The sequence below is a fragment of the Pleuronectes platessa genome, chromosome 2, assembly GCF_947347685.1.
Source record: "Pleuronectes platessa chromosome 2, fPlePla1.1, whole genome shotgun sequence".
NCBI classification, from domain to species: Eukaryota; Metazoa; Chordata; class Actinopteri; order Pleuronectiformes; family Pleuronectidae; genus Pleuronectes; species Pleuronectes platessa.
The window spans coordinates 4550411-4561026 of NC_070627.1; the positions used below are offsets into that span (position 1 = coordinate 4550411).

Consider the following 10616-nt stretch of genomic DNA (forward strand, 5'->3'; position numbering starts at 1 on the left):
TTTACTGCTGCTCCTGGACTGAACCTGCAGTGACGACCTGTGTCCACATGGGGGACCTTGAACATCAGCCAATGAACACTGGCCACAAAACACCCACACGCCCAACCGCGCACACAGTCATGTGATTTCCAGTAAATGCAAAGAGGAGGCTGGAAAGTGAAAGTAAACTGGTTCCGAGCAGATAAGACAAACGAAGTCAGAGTTCGGTGAGTATTTGAAAAACATTCGTATTTTACTGTTATCGGCTGATTCCAGAACATTAAACCTACAACTGTCTCAGGTGACTGTGACAAAAGGGAACAATGTAGGAGGCTTGACTTTGTTATATTTGAAGAAACAATTAATTAACGTATAGCTGGTTCATTGGGGGGGGGGGGGGGGGGGGGGGGACTTTGACAGCGTTGTTCCACCAACAAATCCAAGAGCAAAGGAGAAATCTGAGAGCAGACGATTCACGAGCGCGCAGAAAGCAGGCGAGTTCATAAAAGTACTGAAGCAATAAACACAGGAAATCCGTCCTGAGGTGAACCTGCAGTGACGACTTGTGTCCACATGGAGGAGCTCAACAGATCAGATGACGTTTACATAATCGGCCGGTTTTATTTCGATTTTATTGAACTTTTTCATCTACTGATCTGATCCCAGAGCCTCTGTGATTAATTATAAAATAATATTGAATCTGACTGTGATAGTAAGTAAAATATTATAAAGAAGAAAGATTTGAATTTCAAACAACAGAACAGAAACTTCCTGTTTCCACAGACTTATTTCACCTCATGAAAGTTCATCACCTCAGAGTCTGACAATAAAAGCCCCAGAAAATATAAAATTTACCACCTGTTCCGGCGAGTTATGTTGTGATCATGTAATATGTAAGTGTTTGTGTGATGATGAGAGAGAGAGAGAGAGATTAGGTTATTAGGACACGTACAGGACTGACGTTGACTTTTTATTTGTTTGATTCGCTTTAGAGTTTATGAGACACATGTTTAAACTTGCGACACAACAAGAGACCTGACGCGCACGGTCAGGACATCAGGCTCAAAGTGACCGGAAAGATCCAGAGTCATGATCCGACATCATCGATTAAAACCTGAATACATGAGCTCATCAGTTCATGTGAAGAGGGACAGAGACGAACAGGCGCTCAGGCCCCTGCAGACAGAAGAGTTCCTCCCGCAGATTACGACTTAACGCGCTTTTAACTTCATTGATGCAGAAGAAGCGACGCCCCGTTCATCCAGAAGCATTAATGTGAATTCAGAAGGTTTTTTAGAGTTGATGAGGATGAAATTATTGCTGTTTATCTACTATTTTATTTAAATAAATGGAGTTTTAATATACTATGCATTTAGTCAAAAGGATATGTTTACATTTTCTAGGCCAGCTTTGCCTTTTGTGTACGCATGATCTGAGGAAGTTCTAATTTGTTCTCAGAGTACGAATAAATTAAGGTACGAACATACAGTGCCTTGCATAAGTATTCACCCCCTTTGGACTTTTCTACATTTTGTCATGGTATAACCACAGATTAAAATTTATTTCATCGTGAGTTTATGTAATGGACCAACACAAAATAGTGCATCATTTGGAAGTGGGGGGAAATATTACATGGATTTCACAATTATTTACAAATAAAAATCTGAAAAGTGTTGAGTGCATATGTATTCACCCCCTTTACTGTGAAACCCCTAACAAAGATCTGGTGCGACCAATTGCATTCACAAGTCACATTCACAAGTCACATAATTAGTAAATAGGGTCCACCTGTCTGCAATTTAATCTCAGTATAAATACACCTGTTCTGTGACGGACTCAGAGTTTGTTGGAGATCATTACTGAACAAACAGCATCATGAAGACCAAGGAGCTCACCAAACAGGTCAGGGATAAAGTTGTGGAGAAATATGAAGCAGGGTTAGGTTATAAAAAAATATCCAGAGCTTTGAACATCTCTCTGAGCACCATAAAATCCATCATAAGAAAATGGAAAGAATATGGCACAACCGCAAACCTACCAAGAGGAGGCCGTCCACCCAAACTGAAGAGTCGGACAAGGAGAAAATTAATCAGAGAAGCAACCAGGAGGCCCATGGTTACTCTGGAGGAGTTGCAGAGATCCACAGCTGAGGTGGGAGAATCTGTCCACAGGACAACTATTAGTCGTCTACTCCACAAATCTGGCCTTTATGGAAGAGTGGCAAGAAGAAAGCCATTGTTGAAAGGGATCCATAAAAAATCCCGTTTGGAGTTTGCCAGAAGCCATGTGGGAGACACAGCAAACATGTGGAAGAAGGTGCTCTGGTCAGATGAGACCAAAATTGAACTTTTTGGCCTCAATGCAAAACGCTATGTGTGGCGAAAACCCAACACTGCCTATCACCCTGAGCACACCATCCCAACAGTGAAACATGGTGGTGGTAGCATCATGCTGTGGGGATGCTTCTCTTCAGCAGGTACAGGGAAACTGGTCAGAATAGAGGGAAAGATGGATGGAGCCAAATACAGGGAAATCCTTGAAGAAAATCTGATGCAGTCTGCAAAAGACTTGAGACTGGGGCAGAGGTTCATCTTCCAGCAGGACAATGACCCTAAACATACAGCCAGAGCTACAAAGGAATGGTTTGGATTAAAGAATGTTAATGTCTTAAAATGGCCCAGTCAAAGCCCAGACCTCAATCCAATAGAGAATCTATGGCAAGACTTGAAGATCGCGGTTCACAGACGGTCTCCATCCAATCTGACTGAGCTTCATCTTTTTTGCCAAGAAGAATGGACAAACCTTTCCATCTCTAGATGTGCGAAGCTGGTAGAGACATACCCCAAAAGACTTGCAGCTGTAATTGCAGCGAAAGGGGGTTCTACCAAGTATTGACACAGGGGGGTGAATACTTATGCACCCAACAGATGTCAACTTTTTTGTTCTCATTATTGTTTGTGTCACAATAAAATTTATTTTGCACCTCCAAAGTACTATGCATGTTTTGTTGATCAAACGGGAAAAAGTTTATTTAAGTCTATTTGAATTCCAGTTAGTAACAGTACATAATGGGAAAAAGTCCAAGGGGGGTGAATACTTATGCAAGGCACTGTATGGATTGATTTAAGGCAGATATTTGTGCGTGTGTGTGTGTGTGTGCGCTCACTTTCAGTGTCTTGTTTTTCCTCTCAGACTGAAGATGAGTAGTTATGTGGAGGAAGAGGAGGAAAGAGCAGAGTCTCCAGTGTTCAGCTGTGTGTCTCTGAAGAGTGACTGGTCCAAATATATTCCTCCAAACTTCAGTAATGAACCTGGACCCTCACACACAAAGTAAGAGACCTGCTACAAACATGTGAACCTCCGAACTGAATCCTCAGAGAATGAATGAGTGAATGATGTGTTCTGAATAAAAACATTGTGTTTGCAGAAGTCAGGACCACAGACTGAGAGCAGAGTCTCCAGGGTCCAGCTTTGTGTCTCTGAAGAGTGACTGGTCCAAATATATTCCTCCAAACTTCAGTATTGAACCTGGACCCTCACACACAAAGTAAGAGACTGTTTCTACTGTGACCTGCTCTGAAGAGGATTTAGTTTCCTCTAGTGTGGCCCCTGCATTAGGACACAGCTTCATTGAAGTTGTTGACTGATCTCTCAGAATCTCTCAAAGAGCTCAGACCTCCACCAAGAGCCAACATGATCACGAAACCTGATTAAAATTCACTAGATACTTTTTATTTGGTTCTGCAACCATCAGTCCTCTGAACATGTCTGTGAAAACCTCCCCTCTCCCTGATCTAGTTCACAGAGCACATCCTTCCACCAAGTTGACTGGTTATCTTTTGTTTCTTATTATCCCACTAACGAACAAACCAACCAACCAACACAGAAACATACAGGATTAAAACAAAACCTCCTTGACTGATGTAATGACAACCTGTGACTGTGACATTTAAGTGACCAGGAAATGTCTTTACAGAGCGAGGAAGAGGAGTCATGTTTCTGAGGAGGAGCAGTCATCCTGTGCTTGGTGTCAGGACGTCCTGAAGGATCCAGTCTCCACCAGCTGTGGACACTGGTTCTGCAGACAGTGCATCACCTCATACTGGGACCAGTCTGGTTCTTCAGGAGACTCCTCCTGTTCCCAGTGTGGACAAAGATCCAGATCAGGAGCTGGAGCTCATACAACCGGTCAGAGCAGCACTGTACATGTGTCTGCTGATGTCTTCACTTCTGACATCAGCATATGTTTTATTTTGTTCCTTCATACAGCATCAACATTTTTCTGTATCTGATGAAAACAATCAGCAGATTCTCAGATTTTCTGTCTCTGACATTGTTTCTTGTCTTTCAGCAGATCGTGGTCTGCAGGAGGTTTCAGATGAACATAAGCTCAGTCTGAGGAGGACATGTGAACATGTGACTGAAGGAACTGATGAAACAGGAAGTAGAACCCTCCTCAACAGGATCTACACGGAGCTATACATCACAGTGGGACAGAGTGAAGAGGTTAATACTCAACATGAGGTGAGGCAGCTTGAGATGGCTTCCAAGAGGAAGAGCCTCCATGACACTCCCATCAAGGTCCACGACATCTTTAAAGCCTCCACTGACCAGCAGAGCAGCATCAGAGTCGTCCTGACCAACGGAGTCGCTGGCGTTGGAAAAACCTTCTTGGTGCAGAAGTTCACTCTGGACTGGGCAGAGGGTTTAGAGAACCAGGATGTGGGTCTGCTGACTGTGCTTTCGTTCAGGGAGCTGAACCTGGTGAAGGACCAGCAGCACAGTCTTCTCACTCTTATCCGTGTTTTCCATCCAAGCGTTACAGAAGCTCACTGCAGAGATGCTCGCTGTCTGTAAACCTTTGTTCATCTTTGACGGCCTGGATGAAAGCAGACTTTCTCTGGACTTCAACCACAGGGAGCTTGTGTCTGAGGTCACACAGAGGTCATCAGTCAACGTGCTGCTGACAAACCTCATCCGGGGGAATCTGCTTCCCTCGGCTCTCATCTGGATAACCTCCAGACCTGCGGCGGCCAATCAGATCCCTCCTTCATGTGTTGACAGGGTCACAGAAGTACGAGGCTTCACTGACTCCCAGAAGGAGGAGTACTTCAGGAGGAGATTCAGTGATGAAGAGCTGTGCAGCAGAATCATCTCACACATCAAGACTTCCAGGAGCCTCCACATCATGTGTCAAATCCCAGTCTTCTGCTGGATCAGTGCTACAGTTCTGGAGCACATGTTGACAACAGACCAGAGAGGAGAGCTGCCCAAGACCCTGACTGACCTGTACTCACACTTCCTGCTGGTTCAGACAAAGAGAAAGAACCACAAGTACGGTGAGGGACATGAGACGACTCTACAGCAGCTGACGGAGGCTGACAGGGACGTTCTTCTGAAGCTGGGGAGGCTGGCAATTAAACATCTGGAGGAAGGAAACATCATTTTCTACCAAGAAGACCTGGAGCAGTGTGGTCTTAATGTCACAGAGGCCTCGGTGTACTCAGGAGTTTGTACTGAGATCTTCAGAAGAGAGTGTGTGATCTTCCAGAAATCAGTCTACTGCTTTGTTCATCTGAGCGTTCAGGAGTTTCTGGCTGCAGTCTACATGTTCCACTGTTACACCGAGAGGAACACAGAAGAACTTGACAACTTCTTCGGAACATATAGTAACACAAGGAGAACCTCCTCCTTGGATGACCTCCTGAAGAGAACCATGGAGAAATCCCTCACCAGTACAAATGGTCATCTGGACCTGTTTGTTCGCTTCCTTCACGGCCTCAGTCTGGAGTCCAACCAGAGAGTCTTAGGAGGCCTGCTGGGTCAGACAGAGAACAATCCAAAGATCATCCAGAGAGTCATCAACAACCTGAAGGAGATGGAGAGTGATGACATTTCTCCTGACAGAAGCATCAACATCTTCCACTGTCTGACTGAGATGAACGACCACTCAGTTCATCAGCAGATGCAACAGTTCCTGACGTCAGAGAACAAATCAATGAAGAAACTCTCTGAGATCCACTGCTCAGCTCTGGCCTACATGCTGCAGATGTCAGAGGAGGTTCTGGATGAGTTGGACCTGAAGAAGTTCAACACATCAGACCAGGGTCGACTGAGACTGATCCCAGCTGTGAGGAACTGCAGGAAGGCTCGGTGAGTCCAGACATGATCGATAACATGTTCAATCAGTGGAAATGAGTCGTTCTTCGAAGACACTCATTATTAAATGCACTGCCTTTCAGTGAGGAGGAGGTCCTCCTGGTGTCTCCAGGGTTTTCTCTGGGTTCTCCAGCTTCCTTCACAAACCATAGATATGTAGGTCGGTTGATTTCAGATTGGAGACTGAAATTCAGTGTCAGGTGAAATTGGCTCCAGCTCCCTGTGGAGACTAAAGGATATGTGGCTACTGGCGTGTGTGTGCATGCGTGTCCATATGTAAAATGTATGTGTATATATATACATACAGAGAGTGAAATCCAATGTGATCACTGTGCTGGAGTTTTAGGGTTCAGACATACCACTTGTTGGGTGCAAGGGAGATTATTTTATACACTGTATATATGTATATACTGTATAAAGATGAAAGTATCAATGGACAGTATATATGTTTGTGGATGGGTTATAACCTTGACCTTTGACCTTGATCACCCGAATCTAATGAGTTCATCTGTCAGTCTAAATTTTTCTTTAATTACAGACTCGTTCGTTGTGGACTCTCAGAGACTCACTGTGAAGTCTTGGCCTCAGCTCTGAAGTCAGACCCCTCACATCTGAGAGAACTGGATCTGAGAGAAAACAAGCTGCAGGATTCAGGAGTGAAGCTGCTGTGTTCTGGACTTGAGAGTCCAAACTGTCGACTGGAGACTCTGAGGTTCTTAAATCTTTGAATGTTCACTTTTCCAACTTTTTTTCTTATTTCGTCATTATTTTTATTTCAATATAACTGAATTGTTACAGTTCTGCTATGCTTAATGTCCCTGAGTCATCTGTCTCACCCAGCCTGTCAGTCACGTCCACCTCATCCACCAAATCCGTCTGGTGCGCCTTAGAGAAAGGTGGCACTGACAATGGCTCCGCATGCACTACGCAGTTTTATGTCTACTGCGTAGATGTTGCCTGCCATGTCACAAGAATTTCACTGCTCCGATGACGCTGTCATTGGTCATGTGACAATAAACTTTGATTTGATTTGATCAACTCCGTTCACCTGCACTCACCTGGATTGAGGTCGAGCACTCGTCCTCCTCAGGTTTTCAAAATAAGAAACATTCTTATTGAGACACGTGGGACAGTTGATAACTTTAAACACTGTTTAATTACACAAACCTGCCCAGTTACCAAACACACTGAGAAGAAAGTAATGAATGAAACAATGGTCCATTATGTCTGATCTGATATTTATCTTCAGGTCACAGACTGAACTGAGGTCAGCAGCATGTTGAGAGTCTGTGTTGGCATTATGACGATCCACAGCAACAGGAGGACACATTCAAATATTCATGTTTCTTTATCCAGGTTGTGGGACTGCAGTCTGTCAGAGATCAGCTGTTCTTCTCTGGCTTCAGCTCTGAGGTCAAATCCCTCTCATCTTAGAAAACTGGATCTGAGTCTAAACATGCTGCAGGACTCAGGAGTGAAGGAGCTGTGTGGTTTTCTACAGAGTCCAACCTGTCGACTGGAGACTCTGAGGTCAGACATCATGATTTAATGTTAAAGGCTCGGTGTCTAGATTTTAGTGACATCTAGTGGTGAAGTGTCAAGTTGCAGCTGAACACCCCTGACCTCACCCTCCCCTTCCAAACATGAAAGAGACCTGTGGTAGCTTCAGTTGTCAGAGAAATTCAAAAGGTTTAGTTTCTCCAGTCTGGGCCACTGTAAAAAAACATGGCTGCCTCTGTAGAGATGTGAAGTATTTAAATATAAAGTATGTACATATAAAGTATATAAATATAGAGTATGTCAATATATAATATGTAAATATAAAAGGCTCATTCTAAAGTAAAGGAAACAACAATTCGTACAATTTAGATGAAACGGGTGAAAACATCTCCTGGATTATTTTATATTCAGTTTCTAACAATGGATCCTTTCGACGGAATCTTCCACACTGGAGCTTCAAGGTCAAAGGTCAGAACATTTGTTCCTAACAGTGAACTCTGATACTGAGCTGAGAGATGTTTGTAGAATGAGCGCTGAGGACCGAGTCAGGCTCAACGTGACTGAAGTTTTACTGACAGATAAACAATTCAATGCTGGACAATGTGTACCTGTAATGTTTCTGTGCAACCTAACTAGGATCTGTCCTGGTGGTCCTTAGGACTGACCACATGTCAGTGTGACCATGGTCCTATGGTTTGAGGACTTACACAGAGTCGTCCATGCCTTAATCTTTTCACCAATAGATGTCTGTACCGCCCTGTACTCGTGTTACTCAGGCTCCCTGCACCACTTTCAACTGGTCAAAAAAAACTGCTTCCCAGATCATCGCCACTTGAAGAAAACACGATCATATAACTACTCTTTTCACACAGTAACTCTGGAACATGTTCACAACAACTTGACTCAGACTTTAGGTCTGAAAACAGCGACAGTGATGTTTAGTTTTCACACATGAACTATGAGTTTAGTTTACAGTTAAGTGTTATCCTTTCTTCAGGTTGAAGAGCTGCAGTCTGTCAGAGATCAGCTGTTCTTCTCTGGCGTCAGCTCTGAGGTCAAACCCCTCTCATCTGAGAGAACTGGATCTGAGTCTAAACAAGCTGGAGGACTCAGGACTGAAGGAGTTGCTTGATCTAAAGCAGAGTCCAACCTGTAGACTGGAGACTGTGAGGTCAGTAGATGGTTGGAGTCAGTCCACGCTGCTTCCATCAGTATTTTACTAAACAGTCAGTATCACAGTACAGATCCAGGGTCTGAACTAAGAAGCAGGATTCATGGTCATCAGGTTAACTTCAGGTTTAGTTTTTTCAGTCCAACGAAGATGTTTGCTTCATATCAGGGTAAATCACCACGGTAACTGGTATTATGAACGGCTAACTAGCGCCGGAGCAGCATAAATTGTAGATCAACCCGTATAAAAGCTCCGCCCACTGACCACAGTGACTCTACACTGTTGTGTGGTGCACACTCCCCTTTAAGGGAAGGATAAGGGAAATTTAAATCAACATCCGGTTGGTTCAGTTGATCTCTAACTCACCCAGAACATCTCAATCTCTCCAGACTCATCCTGTCACCAAAACACCAAATGCACTCAGGCAGCTTCCTGAAGATCGGTCCATGTGTTTTTATTGAGCAGTGATGTCAGTTGGGTCTTTGTCACTGCTCTGAGATCAGTGTGACTGAGGCCTGCACATCAGTGGCTCTTATTCAAGATCATCAGCACCGTCACCATGGTAACCATGAGGTCTTTATACAGACCAGAACCTCTGCTGAGGTCCATCCATCTCATCTGTTTATTGACATTCAATCCACCTCTCAGGTGTCCACTCTGCACTTTGACATGCAGAGGAAACACACTGAGCTCTTAGCGTGTTCATTCCAACACATGATTAGAAGCAGAGAGGAATCTGCTCCACCTCCGAACAGTACTGAAGTCCCTGCTGCTCTTTCTACTGGATGTGCTGCATCACTGACTCACAGCTGATGAAGTGAGTCTCTGTGACACTGATGTCTTCTTCTCTCAACAGGTGGAGGGAGTGGTCTTTGTCCGGAGGCTGAAGCAGCAGCAGCTCGTGTGTAGAGCGACTCTGACTGGGCCTTGTTGTTGGGAGGCAGAGAGGAGACGGAGCTCCAGAGGAATCAGAGGAGGTGCACTGCTCTGAGATCAGCTCCACCGTCACACAGTGTCCAGTCCACCATCCTATAACCACAATTTGTGTTTCTGATCATTTATGAGTTTAAAGTTCCTGGATTCAAGTCACAAATTGATTTAGCTCTACAAAAAGTTAAACACATATTAATCCCTTTTGAGTGTAGGAGCCGTTAATTAGTAACACTAATAAGTAACACTGATAAGTTAAAGAAAGATATTATTATTATTTTGTTTGTTATGATATAAGATGTAATGGGTTTGTATTTTGGGGTTATTATTTGGTTAACTTGTTGTTTATTGTTTACTTCCTATCCTATTCATTTGGATATTGGTCATAAGAATAGGGGCGGGAGTCATAGTTGATTTTAGCACCAGTTCACCGGTTTAGGAAGAAAAGAGTGTGAGTGGGGACGCTGTATTATTTGTTGATCTTCTTTTTTCCATTTGATAGATTTAATCTATGAGTTTGAAAATGGACAATCAAATGGATCTTTTTTCTTCAATAAAAATTTTAGAAAAAACACATTTTCTACGGATTGCAGTGATTTCTGGATCAGTGCATCATTCAATTTATTCGGCCCTACCTCAGGCTCTCACCGAGGTTTGTTTTAACGAAGTTTAAAATCAGAGTTTTGTCTTTGACACAAAATATAAAAAATGGGACGTTTCATTTCCTCATCAGGTGCAGAGCAGTGGTTGCTTTTCTTCCTTTTGACCCACAGGTGGCGCTGTAGTATAACAGCAGATCATCCCAGTCAAAGCTTTTATATTCAGTCCATGAGTCTTACACATGGATCATTTCTTCTGTGACGAACCAGATGTCACA

General features: G+C 43.6%; 1 protein-coding gene across 1 annotated transcript; it reads left to right on the forward strand.

Moving 5' to 3' along the window:
• Positions 1-47: 47 nt before the first annotated feature.
• On the forward strand, positions 48-10227 carry LOC128447966 (NACHT, LRR and PYD domains-containing protein 12-like). The gene is given in 10 exon segments (XM_053430442.1): positions 48-206; positions 3172-3309; positions 3407-3526; positions 3956-4167; positions 4331-4818; positions 4820-6132; positions 6677-6850; positions 7495-7668; positions 8636-8809; positions 9666-10227. Coding segments are annotated over 10 exon segments (2895 nt in total). The 5' UTR covers positions 48-135; the 3' UTR covers positions 9697-10227.
• Positions 10228-10616: the final 389 nt, after the last annotated feature.